This window comes from Triplophysa rosa, linkage group LG18 (genome assembly GCF_024868665.1).
Source record: "Triplophysa rosa linkage group LG18, Trosa_1v2, whole genome shotgun sequence".
In the NCBI taxonomy this organism is placed as follows: Eukaryota; Metazoa; Chordata; class Actinopteri; order Cypriniformes; family Nemacheilidae; genus Triplophysa; species Triplophysa rosa.
Genome location: NC_079907.1, coordinates 9378413 through 9396511, shown reverse-complemented (window position 1 = coordinate 9396511; position 18099 = coordinate 9378413). Strand labels below are relative to the sequence as shown.

Sequence of the window (18099 nt, the reverse complement as noted above, 5' to 3'; positions counted from 1 at the left end):
ATAAATCTGGAGACATTTTAAAATTCGCGGACACTTTCATTTTTATTAGGCTATAACCCATTTTTAAAGCCAGTTCTTACCGTTGTTAGCCTATGTAATGAACACTGTTCGTAAAGAACAGAATCACAGCATATTTATTCTCTGTGCTAAAAAAAATATTAAAAAATGATTTAAAGTTACATTTGCTTCTTTCTTTTTCGTTATGTAGCATTTTACCTCTGGGAGTGACAGTAAGGATCTTTATTAAACCAACCTGCAGCTGCCGTAACTGTAACAAACCTGGTTTTACCTCGCGCGTTACCTCTATGTTGCATAAACGACGATTTTTTTTCTTTTTACTTTTAACATAAATTATTTTATTTTCCAGCAATTAAATAGGCTAAATAAAAAAAACACGATGACACAAAAAGCACTGACGTGTGGAATTTTTGGCAAGGTAATTTTCCATGGTTTGAATTTAACATCACACATAAATGACTAAAAACCGGTTCAATGTATAGTGGGCACATGGAAGGCTTCTTACAACGTGATATACCCACAACTTTCTCAATTGAAGTATAAAAGTTTATATAAATGATAGTAATAGGCTAGTCAGAGGTAAGCAATTTCTCGCCGTTATTATTTTAAAACAGGTAGGATCCGGCTGAACGGTTCACGTATTAGTTTCTATTTTAACAAAAAACATATTTTTTGTCTTCTTCTTTTTTTTATTATTATTATTATTAGACTTAGTATTATCATTAATAGCTATTAGGCCTATAAATATCATGGTATTTTAAAAGAACCATTGCTTTATGTTCTAAACCGAGTAAATACAGAGGCTGTCTTCTTGATAGAGAATAAGCCTACATTTAATTTTGCGTGGCTTGATGTAACAGTGCATAAAATGAAGGCAGTAAAATCTAATTAGTTGTTTCTCTGGTCGTAAAGTAACAGTGGGAAATAAAAGCAACTGCGGTATGAAAATATCTTGCAGCTGTTCAGCACGGCGTTGTCTGATTTCTCATTTTCTCTCTGGAAAATGACTTTTTCGGTTGTGCTCGCCTTATTAATCATGGTGAAAACTTTAATAATAGCTCATAATAATAATAATAATACACTAACCGAATTGAAAACTCAAAATTATATTGTCCTTCGATTATAGAAACCAAGAAAATAAAAGTTTCTAAATGTATTAAGATTGCTACTGTTACTTTACTTCATGTATAATCCATTTTTGGAAAGATTATTTCCAGAACGAACAAAAAAAATCTATAATGAACTTTAATGAACTAACCATGTTCACCACTCGATGGCAGTGTTACTCTAAACGCTGCCAAGACAACGCGTCTAGCGTTGTTAACCTGCCGGAAAAGCGACGAATCTCAAAATGTTATGATTTTTATCAAAAGTCTGTAAAAAACAATGTTTAGCATTAATTTAGGAAAATATTGTCTGTAAGTCCCAAATGTAATAAATAAACAATTATATAAAATCCCATCTCTCTTCTCTCTCATACGACATGCAAAAGTGGTCGCCTGTAAACGTTTGGTTTGTGTATAAACGTCTTCGAGATGTCTCGAACAAACAAATTATTATAGATATGCATTTGCACGTTAAATTCACGTTTCACTTTGAAACGAGAAATCATTGCAGTTCAACATTCAATAAATTATGCCAAAAAAAGCATCTTAATATCTTAAATGACTAAATATCGTGTGTGCTTTCGGTTGGCACTGAAATGGTTTACCGATAACAACCCCCCCCCACCACCCCACCTATACCCCCGCCTTCCCAAGAACTCCCTCTCTATCCTTTTTCATCTCCCCATTTCCACTCTCTTTTGCTCTTCCTATCACAAGATCGCGCTTTGTCTGTTGTGTGGAGATGGCGAGGCCATCTAAAGATAAAAGGAATCAATAACTGATGCCCATGTGAAATGCAACTCACCATCAAAGAGGGTGAAAAGGAAAACTATTTATTGCTCGGGAACCCTCACCAACGAATCATGTGGGTGTAGCCTAACTATACGGATAATATTAATATTTTACGACATTCATATTTACGACATTTGATGTGTTTAGTTTCCATCTGGGTTCATTTATTTTATTACAATAGTTGGCTTGCATTAGGCTACTTGAATTATCATTCAACCGGAGCGTAATTTGAACAGTTCTCAAAGTTCTTTTTTTCCGCGAAGAGTTCATCTGCAAGCAATGAGTTCTTACTTCGTCAATTCCCTCTTCACTAAATTCAAAGGAAGTGATTCTCTGCGATCCAACTACTATGAGTGCTCAGGATACGCGCAGGACCTTGGAAGCAGACCATCTGTGCTGTACGGTCACAACACTGGATCTGCTTTTCAACATACGGCGCAGTTCACGGACTTCTACCACCACGGTACACCATCCTTCTCCCATGCATCTTACCAACAGAACCCGTGCGCGGTACCTTATCCCGGAGAAGCCACGGGGAACATCTTAGGGCAGGACGGGTTACAGAGACAGTCCATTTTTGGCTCGTCAGATGCGGATTTTACTCAGTTTGGGGATTGTACTAATTTGAAGGTAAACGGTCTCAGGGATGATTTGGAAAGTGCGGAACCGTGCGCAGCGCAGCTCTTTCCGTGGATGAGACCACAAGGTGAGATGAGGGAATAGAAACACCTCTGGTATACACTGTCCCCACATAAAACACTGTAGACAATAGTAGGCCTACTTATTACCCCCAATTAAACGCTTTATGGCACCTATTGATTACTGGGGAATTGCACCCCTTAAGAAAGTAAGGATTGCTTTGTAACCATGTGGCAATAAAACGGCGCTGGTTGTGAATCTCTTATTACCCGTATTATTTTGTTTACACGAATAACATTTGAGTTTGTAGAGAAATCTACTTGGTTTGACACACATCTTTTCCCCCACAGCTACCGGCCGGAGAAGGGGCAGGCAGACCTACAGCCGCTATCAGACCCTCGAGCTGGAGAAGGAGTTCCTGTTTAATCCCTACCTGACCCGCAAGCGGCGCATCGAAGTGTCTCATGCTCTTGCTCTCACTGAGAGACAAGTGAAGATCTGGTTTCAGAACAGGCGCATGAAGTGGAAAAAAGAACACAACAAAGACAAGTTTCCCAGCAGCAAAGTGGAACAGGAGGAAATAGAGAGAAAAGGGCAAGCAGACAGCCAGGTATCCGAAAAGCACACATCAGATGAGGACTCCGAAAAAGTTTAAACTTTTAGTTCTGACTCGTTCAGTCTGCTAACCATCACTGGCCCAAAGGTCTGGAACTGTAATAAAAAAGTGTCACTATTACGTCTTTCGGACTTTAAAAGCAATTTGGAAGATTATCGAATACAAAGGCAATCATGTATCCCATCACTAAATGTTCTTCTGGAATACTACAGCAATTAGGTTGTGTATTTTCTGTGTTTGGATAAGCCACATTTGTTTTGCTAAAGTATTTTAAGCTTCATCTGGTGTGTCTGTTCCTCAAATATATTACTCTTGAGTTTACTGCTAGGGCTGGCATATAGGCTGTGCACGCGGCCCCGCATCACATCTTCAAAACAGTGAGAATCGCAACTCATATTTGTTCTCTTCAGTAACTCTGTAGATGAGTTGACAATTGCTTTTAAGGATCAGCAGTAGTGAGTGCGTTGCTGTATGTCTTACCTTAGAAAAATGCACTTTTTGTGATTGTTAATTACTCTACGATATGAATCAGGTTTACAGCTCTTCAACCGAACTACCTAATCTAATGGGTCATTGCGTCAATCATTTTGTCAGTGTATCCATGCGTTGTGCTTTCCTTTGGGATGATGGATAAAACGCACAATGTTGTTCTGCAAAATTTTGTGTAAATATTTGATGTTCCAGTAACGCGGAAGCACTGTCCTATTGTATTTTTATTGTCTTCAACTGGAAATGGTTCCTGAAAGAAGCCACAATAAACTGAAGAAAAGAATCATTCGTGTCCTTTGTTTTGTTTTGTGTCTTTCAACTGCAGTGCCTTAATAAAAGAGGTTTTCTTCGAACTAAAATACTTTATTTCCCACCGACCCAAAGAAATGTCACACAGTCTTGTCCACAACATATTTTAATTAATACTCCAGTACACGTAAAATAAGAGGTTTCTGAAGGGTTTAAAGCACCTGGACCCAAAGACAATACATATTAATAAAGCAACAACTGACAATAGCAGCCAAAACATTTTTAATATTTACCCATCACAAAAGTATGGCTATTTACAACCAAGGGGTGACCAAAAACCATGTGACCTCGAGCCATAATTCGGTAAAACTTCTAAAGGAGACAGTTTATTATTGATTAGATTCTCAAGGAGTCTGGTCTCAAGCTTTGGCTCTTTTGTAATTTACACCAAAAACAAGATGCATCGTCATGTATACATTTTCTCAGAGATTTGGCTGCCACCAGAAATTCATTGCCTGAAAATAAATATTTGAAAATAGTAAACTCTGGTCCATAGTGTATAATTTACTGGTGAGTACTGGGCTGACAAATTGATTTAGAATTGTATAATAATTTGTAGTACATTGTATGTTCATTTTTATTAGTTATTATAAACATATAGGCTAAGTGGTTGTTTAGACATATATCGTTTCAAACCATACCAAATTATGAGATGGTGAGTTAAACCATTTCAGTGATTTTGGAGAGCTGGTTATAATTCCAGGTTTTATCTCAGGTAAGTTAAATGTGGCATCTTTAACAAATGACAAAATTCCACGTATAGGCCCACAAAACGTAAAATAAACTTTAATATAAGGTTAACTATGATAAAATTTTAACAGAATATGTATAATTAAAATATAATGGTGAACACTGGTAAAATTATTTTGTTGTTAGTGAAACGAAGACAATTCTTTGGCCAAATCTTTAATACAATTAAATTGAAATGTAATTCAGGCACTATGTACAAAAAGTTCTAAAGCTGTTCATTAAAGATGCTAAAGCAGACTAATATATATTTATACGATTTGAAAGGATAGAATTGACCTTACGATATTAGAGATTAGTCCCCACTTCTGTTCTTTTAGCGAATGCTACACGTCACGTGCATATTTTTTTAGACGAACTAGCCATTGAGTAATAAGAATAAACATACAGGCAACTTTGACTGAAATGACTACCAAAATGTTTTTAATAGACCTATAAGAGAATGTAGGCTAGGACGCCTTGATAAACCTGCGCCGGCCACAGTTTTTTAACAGATACATCGAAAAGAAATTTGGACGGTCAATGTTGCATCGTTAAATTATTGTACAATGTTAATATACAAATATGGCATACAAATAAGCATTACTGACTCATATGAGACAATGTACAGTTGTTTTAGTTTAACAAAAAAATCCAAAAGGTTACAGGCATAGGCAATGTAACACCAAGAGCTCCACTTTTTGAACTCCAGATACAGAGGTATCTGATACAGCCAACAATAAATACAGCCAACAGTAAATTACACCAATAAATGGTTTTACACACACACAAAATAAAATGAAAAATAAAATAGAGTGTGTTCACACTGTTTACAATATGAAATGATGTGGACAAGAACACTGAGATATTAGATATTATAAGTGTATGTATTGTTTTTTCAGTAAGCTAAGATTTAAAGGGACCATGACATACAAAATAGAATACGTTTATTTTATAAGTAGGGTAAAAGACAGTCTAGCTATTTTTTCTAGGTGTCCGTAGGCCTTTGCCAATCAGCATGGCAAATTACATTTTTATCAAATTAATATCACTCCCCATGAGTTAATATCACAATTCGATCAGACATTTTCGTACGTTTTCACTCATTATAAAAGAATGCATATTTGTACATTTCTGAGAATATCCATATAACATTCTAACAAATTTACATGAGCAACTAAACATGTTTACAGCTGTGATGCAATAATAAATTAATTTCTGAAAAATACAATACACTTTCTTCGTTAAGGGTATGGGCAAATTTGCAGTATAGGCCTATATTAAGTGTTGAACAATAAATGAACCTTAAAAATGTGAGAATAGGCTACTTTAAACGTTCATAATGAGAAGAAGAAGAAAAAAACTGCGTTGCATATCACCAAAATAATACATTGATTTTGTAAGAAAGACAAGGAGAATGCTATTTAAAAGTCTACTAAGAGAGACAGCCTACTAACACAAGCAAATCTATAATCGTTTGTAACAAAAATACGTTAAAGCTAAGATGAAACCTTTTTCCATACAATTTCTATTTTAAATTAGCAAAAGGTAAGCTACAGAATTCTAGACCCACAGCTGGATATTATTACACTTCTTACAATGTAATTTTTATTTTTTTTACATTCTTAGAATTCAATACAGAAAAAGATTATTTGCAATTCGATGACTACACAACATGCCTAACTAGGAACGAAACAAATTACATATTTGAATTTTATATTTTGTGAAGCAAACTTTAGTCTTCTATACGGATGAGAAATTTAAATGAATGTACATTTAAATGAATTTATTATGACATTTTAACGAACGCAAGATACAATGTCAAGATTCTAAAATAATTCTAAAATAAAACAAATAATAAATATATTTCACACTCAGTGTAACGGCACTATTTGGGCAGACCTCACGATCAATGATAAAGTTAACTTAGCTCAAGTTGCTATTTAAGAAATTTATAGAAATTTGAATGTGTACCTCTTATTCTGCTTTTGGGCCCTTTTTGGACAGCATGCACTGGAAAGTCTCAAGAGCATTGCCTTCTCGAGGGTATACAGCCCATGCTCGGTCACTTTTGGGTTATACTGCTTTATTGCCCCAATAAACGTCGGAAATAAGTGTTTGTTCGTAGATACAGGAAGCAATTCTTTCCTGCACGCATGTTTAGTGCTGTAAAAAGCTACACGTTCCATTTGTCTATTCTTCTCTTAAAGTCACCTGACAAAAGAATGCACACAATTGAGAAAACGGTGAATAGTGGTTTATTATTTTAGGGTAACTGATCCATTTAAGTTTTAGTCAACTGTACATATTGCTGTAAACTGACCAAACCTATATTCATATATCTGGTTATCGTTTGAAAGATCATCATTCCCCGTTTTTTTTTGTTTATTGTGTAAAAAAATATGATACCTTTTCTGTAAAGTGATGTACCTGATGCAAAAGGTACCTCTAAAATTATACAAATAAACCAATCTCATATGAAAAATAATGCCTATGTAGGCTATAGGATTTTTAATGAAGTGAAGTCGTGCTTTTTCTCTTTTAACGAATAAAGATGGCGGCGATCGAGTTGTTGCTGAAGCAAAGCAATAAACTCACAGCTGTTTATGAAAATTTACAACTTTGAGATAGAACTTTATGTGTGATTCGGCAATTGGATTGGCTGACAGGGGTCACGTGAACAGCTCTCTGTGAACATGAACTTTTTATGATTTCCCAAGTGGCTATAATGCAGCATTCTTTTGGTCAGGGCGCAGTCAGCAGCACCTCTGTCCTCATGTACTTAATGTTTTTACGTTTTCTTGAAGCAGAGGTAAAAGAATTTATCTTGACCACGCGATTCGTGTGCGTTAATATGGATGGAAAGCACGACGTCATGCTAGTACGAAGCGTCTTCAGATTTTCACATCAGCTTGGAGTGCATGGGTCAAGATACACTGAGGACCTGAGTTCATTCTTCTCTAATATGCCAAGTTTTACCCCAGTCTGTTTTACCCTTAAATCTAATGCCATGGCGTGAGCTGGTTAATGGATGAATCTGCGCGATTATTTTGGATCATTCCATTGAAGCGACGATGAAGGGAACAGGAAAGGTAGGACTGAACCTATTGGTTTCTTCATTTCACATTTTCCAGCGTTGTTATGATGCAAACTGCTGTACACAGATTTCCGTAAACGCTATCCTTTTTAGCATGGCTTTAGCATACATTACATAAAGAGACAAAAGTTAAAACATTGAAGTTGATAAGAACTGCGACGAGGAGTAGGCTACCTCAGGCGTCCTATGATGGTTTGACGCACAGAGATCGACAGTATGTCGCAAATATTTCTGGCTATGGTTTTAAAATGCATACTGTTTAATTTGGGGTGAAGTATATTTTCACAAAGAATTATTATTTTTGCGTTACAAGATGGCCGCTCCATTCAGGGATTTTGTGAGATAAACATTGACTTGGAGTTTATAAATAAGCATTATCAAGTTTCTAAATAGCAATGCTCGATCATCTCTTTGTAATATGCAAACTGATTATGTCATATCCTGGTTAAAAATCAGAAAAATAGTTAATTGTTGTTTTAGCCATTGCCTTTATGTTGTGTCTGGCCATTTATGAAATATTTTCTCTTTATTATTTTTGGATTCATGTTTTTGAGGACTTTCATAAGTTTGCTAATTGAGAATTTAGGAAGAAATTTGGAAATTTCAAGGAATCTCAAAAGTAATGGATCTCATCAACAGCGGCCTTATTTATTGATTATTTATTATCTTTAGGGAAATAACAGCTTTTGTCAATTAAATATAGGCTATACGCATGCTACAGTACAAGCAAGTACAGTATTATGTAACAACATTTTCTTTTGGACAGTTTGATGATTCGGATAAAAAATGAACAAGCAAAATAATGTTTTTTGAAAAACAGTCACATGCATGGGAAATTGTAGTGGAACCCTGAACAAGCGCACCTTATGTCAATTCTTGCTCTGTGATGTCATCTAGTGACGAGATTTGGTAACTGTGGTGAAATTCTCCATATCTGTTTGGGAGGTGGCGTCTCTGTGAATGTGATCTCACTTCAAGACCTCTAGCATCCCCAGATTCTGGGTTCATTGTCGACAAGTGCATTGTGTTAGATGTCATTCTTGGCTGGTCTTCTCGGATCTTATCTAATGTCTATAAGAGTTTCTTTCCTCCTCTTAGAAATTGCACTGAAATTTACTTTGTTAGTCCTTGTCCTTTCTTTCTTTCTCTCTTTCTTTCTTTCTTTCTTTGTTTCCTTCATTCTTTCTTTCTTTGTTTCCTTCTTTCCTACCTTCCTTGACTGTGATTGGGAGCCCAGCGTGCATGTAATGCTTTATAAAACGAAAATAAATAATAGGCAGTTTGTATTGAAATAGAAAAATAGAAACCTTTATGAAATGTTTCCATACGAGTTATAATATATACATTCTCAACACTATGAACATTTACCAGCACTCCGAGGGATAAACTCACAACAATAACGTCATTGTGTACTAATGAAACTATACAGCCTATCGATATTCAATAATACCCCTAAAGATCAATTTTTATTAATTTACAGAAATGGATGGTGATTAGTGGTTAGCCTTTCCTATAGTTAATTTAAGTTTAAATGTGCTATTTGAATTGTATTTAAAATTATTTTTTAGCAGAACACGAACATATTATTACACACTGACGTTTTCGATTTAAAAACATGCGCGAGACAAAATATGAAATGTACACGAGGACAATGTTTAGGGAGGGGTTTCATTTAAAGTTTACCTATTTTTTGTTTATTTGTTTTTGTTTTGTTGTTCGATATGGTTATACGACCTATACAACATATTAAGCAAGCTTTCATCTTGATTCGTCTAAAATAATGCATGTTGATTTGTCTCAACTTACATAGCCTATTCTATGATTTGCATCTGTGAAAGGCCATTCTATTCAATAGTAAAAAATAAATGAACAATTGAGTACGTAATATAGGCCTTCAAATATTAATCTTGTGCCTTGGAGAGAGAGTTTTCTTAAACCCAAAATAATTCGTCTTCAGAACTTAATCTGCATTTGGACAATGGCTTTTCCCCGTTGGTGTCGTTTTATAATAGAAAGAAAGGCGATTTGCGCTGTAAACAGCGATATTTTAGGGGATTGCTATTTTAAATTACGTTGGTGATGGTGTTTTCGTTTGAGAGCCAAAACTAAGGATTTTTTTGTGAATTTGTAAATCAATTAGACGTTTATATGAAAATATCCTAAACTTAAATTATAAGAAAGTTCAATTCAAAATGAGGTGTACAATTTTACACGTAGGCCTATTTGAAGCGAGCCGTTTATTTGTTACAAGATCTGAAAAACTACATTTTGAATCACTCGTATTGTTGCGCATCACTAGTGAGAGTATCGCATGTATTATATATTTTTTTTAATTTATTTTCGTTAAACGCAAAAATCACTTGAGTTTTGCGTGTTTTGATGTGCCCGGGGATTCCATTCTGTGCAACAAGAGGCCCCCCACCTTAAATGTTCTCCTGTCGTCAGAAATGCACAGGATTGGTCAAACACTGATCAGCTGGTCCCTTTCCCCGCGGTCTCAGATTGGCACCTCGCCACCCCCCTTCGGCTAAAACCAAATCCCAGATAAAGTAATGGCAAACACCACTTGGACTATAAAACACAACAAATCATAACTCCAGGACAATAACACTGGCCACCCCATGAGTTCCTATTTCGTCAACTCAACTTTTCCCGTGTCTCTACCCGGGGGACAGGAGTCTTTCCTGGGTCAGATACCGCTATATTCTTCTGGATATACAGACCCTTTAAGACACTATCCAAGCGCCACGTTCGGAGCGACCAATGTCCAGGACAAGGTTTACACTTCGTCGTACTACCAGCAAGCTGGGGGCGTTTTTGGGAGAAGCGGATCCACCAGTGCTTGTGACTATACAACATCCAACATTTACCGAAGCACGGACCGTTCGTGCGCTCTCGGAGGTTTGGAAGACTCGCTGGTCCTAACCCAGGACCAGTGCAAGACGGACTGCACTGAACAGGGCACAGACAGATATTTTAACAGTGAAGAGAAACCGTGTACTCCGGTTTATCCGTGGATGCAGAGGATGAACTCGTGTAACGGTAAGATATACTGTACATTATGATGTTTTTTGAATGTCACAGAAATAAATGCGAGGCAGATCACTTTCTATATCAACATCTTAAAATATCGTTTACCCATTGAACAGACAAAAAAGTTAAATAAATTGACAGTAAGATGCATCTTATATGCATCTCGAATATTGCGCTCTTCAGTAAAACAGTGTTTTATCCTTACACTTGTCTAAAATTGAAAGCACGGCGCACTCGATTTGTTTTTAAACATTGAGCGCATTTGGACTTAATTTTAAAGAAACGGGTCGAATGGCTCACATGCACAACAAACGCAGCTGTCACATCCGATGTCACAGAAGTAATAATTATCATGATAATGATAATGGTGACACGTGTAACGATGTTATTTTATCTACGCTGTCTGTCTGTTTTACTGTTTGATGTAGCATGTCTGTTCTTCACTTTTTTGACAGGAATGCCTGGCAGCACTGGACGCAGGGGTCGTCAAACCTACACTCGGTTTCAGACTCTTGAACTGGAAAAGGAGTTCCACTTTAACAGATATTTGACCAGAAGGCGAAGAATTGAGATCTCGCACGCTCTATGTTTGACGGAGCGACAAATAAAAATATGGTTCCAGAACCGTCGAATGAAATGGAAAAAAGAGAACAAAGTGATAAACTCCACAAAAGCCGAAGAGGAGGAGGATGAAAAAGCTGGATGACGTGTTAAAAGTAGTTTATAAGGAATCTCTAAAACACTGTACATAAGTATTCTGTAGTTGTAACTTGTAATTAATATTTACTGGTCTACCCAACAATAAAACTACCTATTACATTTTATGTAGACTTTTTTGTGATTAAAAACTAGGCATCCACTGTATTGATAAGGAAAATATATGGGGGTACTTTTCCCACTATTATATTAGGTCTATATATAATAAACTGGCGTTGTTACGCTGTTTGAACGTTTTAATGCCTATTTGAAGGAAACATGCTTTTAACATGCTTTTATTAAAGGTCTGAATATGTATTTTAGTCCATGTTATGTGCTAGAAAGGGGGATGTTTTGATGCTTAATTTATTGGGTCGTCACGTTTGTGTACGTGTATGTGAATGCACTAAGAATAATACGTTAGCAATGTAATTTTGTCAATAAAAGGATTGTTTAACAATTATGGTTATTCTTTGTGTATGTCTGCATTTGCACTTGTTTAGGAGTGATGTGCGGCGTGTGCCAGAAATGCATTTCACCATCTTTGTTCGTTTGTGAAAAGCACTATACAAGACATGATAGTAAATGTCTAATGTGACACACTCTTCTCTAGTTATTTCTTTTAAAATATATTTAAAATTAGCATCTGCTCATAGCACATCTGCACAAGCTGTTCTTGTGAAACGGGGCAATTCGATAGTATAAGTCTGACTAGACTCAAAAAGCAGATTGACTAAAAAGCTAAAATGTTTAATTCTGATACACTCTTTGTATGAAAAATCCAAATAAAGTCGCTGAAGCACCCAGGACAGATTTATATTTATAAAACGCACAAAAGCACTTGTCATTTGCCATGATTTTTGCCTAAATTTGTTTGTAAATAAAACGATTTATTCTATGCGGTTAAAATGCAGGGTTAAAAAACATGCAGTATGAAAGCTCTCCAAAATGTGCAGGTGTTTCGGCATTTTTACAATTCCTCCAGTAGGTGACGCCCTCCGCTAACGTGGGATGTGGCGCGCGATGGGGAGGCACCGTTGAGTTGAACCTAACGATCATCATTTCGTCATCATTTGTAACCATAGAGCATGAATTACCTCTTGAAGTCATCAGAGAGAATTTACGACTGGTCAACAAAGGCACGTGATGCCCTAACGCTCTCCCATATTTGGGCGCATACATGGCAAAAACGAAGTACAGTGCATTGCTATAATTCATTATTACATCATAAATTGTGCGGCGCTGGATTTTAACGACCAAGATCTACAAATCAAGACATTTTAAAACATCCAAATGAGCTCTTATTTTCTAAACTCGTTCTCAGGGCGCTATCCAAATGGGTCTGACTATCAGTTACTAAATTATGGTACTAACGGTGCTATGAACGCTTCTTACAGGGACTCCACCAGCATGCATTCCGGGTCTTTCGGTTACAACTACAATGGAATAGACCTTAGCGTAAATCGTCCCAACAATGGCCATTTCGAGGCAGTTGGAGATAATTCTCGCTCCTTCCAAAACCCGGGTCAGGACACCCGGTACAGACAGTCGAGCTGTTCGCTCTCGTCTCCAGATCCCCTGTCTTGTGCCACCAGCGAGGCTCTGGAATTGAAGGGTTCGTCTCCACCATCCGATCAGAGCACACCAGCGGGCAACAACACACTCGCCAACAGCAACAATCTCACCAGCAGCAATAGCACACATTTTGCAGACACAGACGAGACCAACGTCTCGTCCGAGACCGAGGAAGGAGCACAGACAAACACCACCACACGCACTCAGAAGCAAGAATCTGTCGCGACCTCGACTACAACACCTAACGACGGTCAAAGTCCACAGATATTTCCATGGATGAGGAAGCTGCACATTAATCATGGTATACACCTCTCTATTCTCTTTTTTATTTAGGCGCTGTATAAGGTGAAATTGCTAGAGCCTTATCTTGATAATGTTGAAATTTTTACTGTAAAGTTGCTATACATTGCTTAGGTAAAATGCATGCATTATTTGCTTTATTCGTTTTGTACTATAATGTCTGTTAACTAAAGATGATTAAATGGACCATTGAATTTACCTGACTAAAGTTTAAATATAGTGAATAACCACGCTTTGAGAGGTGACTGTAGAATTATTGTGCACCAGTAAAACCATAAAATGGAACAGTATACTATACGAAACGTCGCTAGAATCAAACACAGTGCAACATCCAGAATGTGTGTAAGACTTAGTTCCTTTCCGCTTGATCGCTTGGTGATGTTTGCTTATCATTTCTTTGCCCTTGCTTATGCTAGATATGACTGGACCTGATGGAAAACGGGCTCGAACAGCCTACACTCGCTACCAGACGCTCGAGCTGGAGAAAGAGTTCCATTTCAATAGATATCTCACGCGCAGGAGGAGAATAGAGATAGCTCACGCGCTGTGCCTCTCAGAGAGGCAAATCAAAATCTGGTTCCAAAATCGCAGGATGAAATGGAAGAAGGACAATAAACTGAAAAGTATGAATCTGGCTACGGCGGGGAGCGCATTTCAGAATTGATCAATTAACGTTCTCGGTTGAAAATTCGACTACTGTTACAGCGCTGCACCTTTCAGCTTGTTGATATCACCTGACAACGTGTAATTCCCCCGTGCAACTCGAAATTGTCAGCTGTTGAATATTGTTATCACGTATGCTAAACTAGTTACAATTGCCATAAATGAGTGTGAATGTCAAGTGTGTCAAGTTTATACATTTGTGGAGGAAAGCATGTTCCATGTGAGCTATTCGTGCAACGTATTCTAGACCTGTACAACTCGCACTACCTAACTATCTTAAATGATGGTGGAAAAAAGCAAACTTTTGTTGTATCTTTGAACCTGTATTGAAACGTCATGTATTATTCACGCAACATGCTATATTCTTGTTATGTGTCAGGCTTAATGATTTCTCGTATGCATCGCGAGAAAAAATATTTTCGCACTTACAATTCATGTACTTAGGTTGCAGCACAAGATTATTTTGGGCTCGTAAGATGCCACATGAAGAATGTCTTTATACAGTAGTGACCAATATGTTATTTGTAGTGCACAACGTGAGTTATGGACGTTCTGTGTTAAAAGTTGGAGAAAAAAAAAACGTTTTGTCATTGACATGTTGATGGTATCTGCCTTTTTTGTATTTGTGTCTAAAATGAAAATGAGTTGATTCAAAATAAAGTTTTCTCTCTGTCTTATATGATAGTCTCTGCTTGCTATAAGGCCTCGCTCTGTTAGGACCATAAGATATATTTGCTAGTGCTTGTTTTATCTACCAGTTCATCGCCTGACCTTTTACACTTTAAATCATTATTAGCTTTAAAATGAAATTAGGTATAGATTATGCTGCAGTTTAAAACATGTTCTATTAAAACTGATTTATAAATTGAGAACTAATCGTGTACCATTCAGCGTAAGCATTGCTGCGTTCTGGATATTTTGGATGATGATCTTATTACTCAGCACTTGTGCAACAACAGTAACTCAGACACTAGCAATGCTCAAATGGAATGACGTAAACGACATTTTTACAGGTTTTTTTTTTTTACAATTTGCATTATTTATATGAAACACAGCAGACATCATCCCCGTGTTTTTTTTCTGATGCCCAGTCAATAACACCAACATGTAACTCTTGGTAGCTCTAAAAAGTCACGTGAGGTCCATAAAGTTAGTTTTATGGTTTTAGGGGGTTGACAATGTGCTACATAATTCACATTCTTGAATGTAACTGACTGTTTAACTGCTTCTGCGGGATTCTAAAGGTTGTGGGCAGCATGCGGAGTCCCCTCAGTAAGCCGGGCACTCGCATAATATCCCATGCTGACTTGGCTGTCAGCAATAATTTTCATAATATTTTCTGCTTGGATGTGAAACGATAAGCAAAATGTCTTCTTTTAAAAAAGTAAGTTTCTCTAATTTGGTCTTTTTCGTGTAATTCATTTATTGTTTCCAATTACGTTTTTTTACGGCAGAAAATGCACAAAGAAAAAGGTTTAGATTAATTATAAAAAGTATTTTGTATCGCTGGCTGAATTTTGTAATTGCAAAGCTCCGGTAAAAATGTTCTAATTTTATTGTCATGAATATAGCAGACATAAATCTAAAACCTCTATAATTTTTTTAAATGTACTCAGTGGTTAGTTTTGTCCAGCAATATTTGGGAGATATTTATGTTGCATTAAAACAAACACGGAGAGGTTACAGTAATTGTATCAATCAAGCGAACTGACAAAACAAGGCAAAAGATTTTTATGATGTTCTTTTGATGTGTTTGAACTTCTGAAATTGGTGCGAAAATTGAAAAACAATTTAAAGAGAAAATATAATGTTGCCTCTTGTTTGTGTTTTGGTTAAAGGAAAACACGATGTACAAGCAGTGGTGTGAGAACAGGGTGTAACTGTAGAATTTGCCCGTGGTAGAAACGATTCCTCGATTCATAACTATTAAAATCCCATTGTACCCCTATAATGTGTTTTGCATATTGATAGGGGTAATCTGGGCGCTGTTCTCATCAATTATTCATTGAGAAGGGGATCACTCCGAGGTCAGGAGACGAGAGTGGCACACAAGCCTTCCCAGGGAAGAACAAGGTTCATGCCAAACTGGATGGTAGTTGTATGCAGTTTGGGAATAAATAATGCGCTTTTACTCAGAAATGCAGTAGCCTACATGCATATTGTTTCAAAAGCATTTTTGTATTTATTAGTTCTGTAAAGAAACTGTTGAGATTAACTACAATTTTGGGGGAAGTTTATACCAGCGAGTCTACGGATAAAGATGTTTTTAGAAAATACTATTATTGTGATTTCTTTAGCATGAACCGCAAAGAAACAATATGTCGTGAACAGTTGATTTGCTGTCATTCAGACCGATGTAACACTGCTTAATCGCCAGCAGGGCCCGCCTCACACCGAGCTCCTGATCGGCTCTTACTCATTGCTAATAGCGGAATTTTGATGCTTCCTGCTTTTAGTAAATCAAAACTATGTTTAAGGGGAAAACAAATTAAACAAACATAATACGCTTAAATTTGAGACATTACATTGGACAGTTTAAAATGTGTTTATTTGTTTTGTTATGTGACCCACATCCGTACAATGTTATTATTGAACATTTAACTGTTTTAAAAATAAAGATGAAGGGAATTATAAAACATAAACGTGCATCTTATGGTGGAAAACTAAGTTTACAAATAATGATGCTATTAAAATGTTAAAAGACTAATAAACAAAAAAACATGCAAAGGACAGTGGCATGGTGAAAGATCAAAGTTCATCTTGAGGTCACTAGGCTGTGGTCTGGGGTTGGCATCATTCTCTGCTCTTGTTGAATTGTATGTAGTGTAAATAAGGACATAAAATGAGATAACTTCTTACATATAAATGTTTTTACCTAACAAAAACGCATATGCATTGCTGACTGAAAACTAAATACTAAAAAGTATTAAATAAGACAAAGCATCTTTGGAGACGTTTTAAAGCATGTTTTTAAGCTATTTTTATATTAAAAGGTATAAAGTCTTTTTTGCATTATATTGTAAAAAATGTGTATAGCTATAGCTATAATTTCCTTTCCTGCATCCTTAAAAGGAAATTCAACTGCATTGCTTGTCCTTAAAAAAGAAAAGAGAATTCGCAAAAAACAAAACGGAAGGGTAAATTACGAATAAGGTATTCACTAAGTGGCCTTTTGCTTATTCTTGTTAATATTGTGATAACACGTTCAGGAAAGAATGAATCGAAGTTTGCAGCAGCAGGATGCTTGATGAAGTTGATAAATGTTTTTTCGCTGTTATCTTGATTTTTTCATCTTAAATCGATCGTTATGCGCCCAAAAGGTTCTGTGACGTCTTTAAAGAATCTGTTGGAAGGCTAGTGCTGCAGAGACCCACACGAAATTAAAGTCTCACAAAAAACGCAATATGCTTAATTACATAAAAGTGTAAATGGATGTAGTCAAACTTGAGGCAGAGAAAATGTATGGTAACTATGAGAAAAAGAATTGAGGACCACAGTTTGGGCAGAAGTAGTATGTTTATCTCTTTGCACGGCCTCAGGATTTAATCCAGCTATAACCATAAATCAGATTTGTGAGATAATGATGTTTTTATTTCTGTTTGACAGTTATTATTGATCTAAATGACCACAATATGTTTACAGCGAATTTTTATTTAAAATCGAAATTGACATACTAGTAAGTTGCTTTAATGATGCAGAAGTAATTAAAAAAAATGCTAAGAGTTGAGAATAAATAGCAAATAACTAACGAAATTAAGGGGGATTGCTGGGGGTTACTGTGTTGATCAAACAATGAATTGTTAGTAACAGTTTTTTTTGCACAAGAGAATAGCTGATGTCTGTCATCTATATATACCCTGTAGATCCGAATTTGTGTGAATAAAGAGTCGCAAATTCGTGTCTTGGGGAATATGTAGTTGATATAAACACAACGCCAAATGGAATCGCTCATTTTCTGGGCCTCATTCTATTTCCAGCAAATTATTGTAATTTATTGTTTCTTAAGAGTTCGTGTGTCATGTAAAGGTAGACAACACCTG

The 18099-nt window shown here is 36.4% G+C and overlaps 3 protein-coding genes across 3 annotated transcripts; all 3 read left to right on the top strand.

Moving 5' to 3' along the window:
* Positions 1–2195: 2195 nt before the first annotated feature.
* On the top strand, positions 2196–3455 carry hoxb8b (homeobox B8b). Its single transcript, XM_057358635.1, has 2 exons — positions 2196–2622; positions 2906–3455. The coding sequence occupies exons 1-2, from the start codon at positions 2196–2198 to the stop codon at positions 3208–3210; spliced, it is 732 nt and encodes a 243-aa protein (XP_057214618.1). The 3' UTR covers positions 3211–3455.
* A 6765-nt stretch (positions 3456–10220) lies between these two features.
* Positions 10221–11607, top strand: hoxb6b (homeobox B6b). The gene is made up of 2 exons (XM_057359171.1): positions 10221–10834; positions 11281–11607. The coding sequence occupies exons 1-2, from the start codon at positions 10414–10416 to the stop codon at positions 11529–11531; spliced, it is 672 nt and encodes a 223-aa protein (XP_057215154.1). The 5' UTR covers positions 10221–10413; the 3' UTR covers positions 11532–11607.
* A 1103-nt stretch (positions 11608–12710) lies between these two features.
* On the top strand, positions 12711–14666 carry hoxb5b (homeobox B5b). The gene is made up of 2 exons (XM_057359170.1): positions 12711–13397; positions 13813–14666. The coding sequence occupies exons 1-2, from the start codon at positions 12815–12817 to the stop codon at positions 14058–14060; spliced, it is 831 nt and encodes a 276-aa protein (XP_057215153.1). The 5' UTR covers positions 12711–12814; the 3' UTR covers positions 14061–14666.
* The last annotated feature ends 3433 nt before the right edge of the window (positions 14667–18099 follow it).

Coding starts and splice junctions, on each gene's coding strand:
- hoxb8b (XM_057358635.1), top strand. CDS start 2,196: ATGAGTTCTTACTTCGTCAATTCCCTCTTCACTAAATTCAAAGGAAGT. Junction 2,623..2,905: donor TCCGTGGATGAGACCACAAG/GTGAGATGAGGG, acceptor TTTCCCCCACAG/CTACCGGCCGGAGAAGGGGC.
- hoxb6b (XM_057359171.1), top strand. CDS start 10,414: ATGAGTTCCTATTTCGTCAACTCAACTTTTCCCGTGTCTCTACCCGGG. Junction 10,835..11,280: donor GAGGATGAACTCGTGTAACG/GTAAGATATACT, acceptor CTTTTTTGACAG/GAATGCCTGGCAGCACTGGA.
- hoxb5b (XM_057359170.1), top strand. CDS start 12,815: ATGAGCTCTTATTTTCTAAACTCGTTCTCAGGGCGCTATCCAAATGGG. Junction 13,398..13,812: donor GAAGCTGCACATTAATCATG/GTATACACCTCT, acceptor TGCTTATGCTAG/ATATGACTGGACCTGATGGA.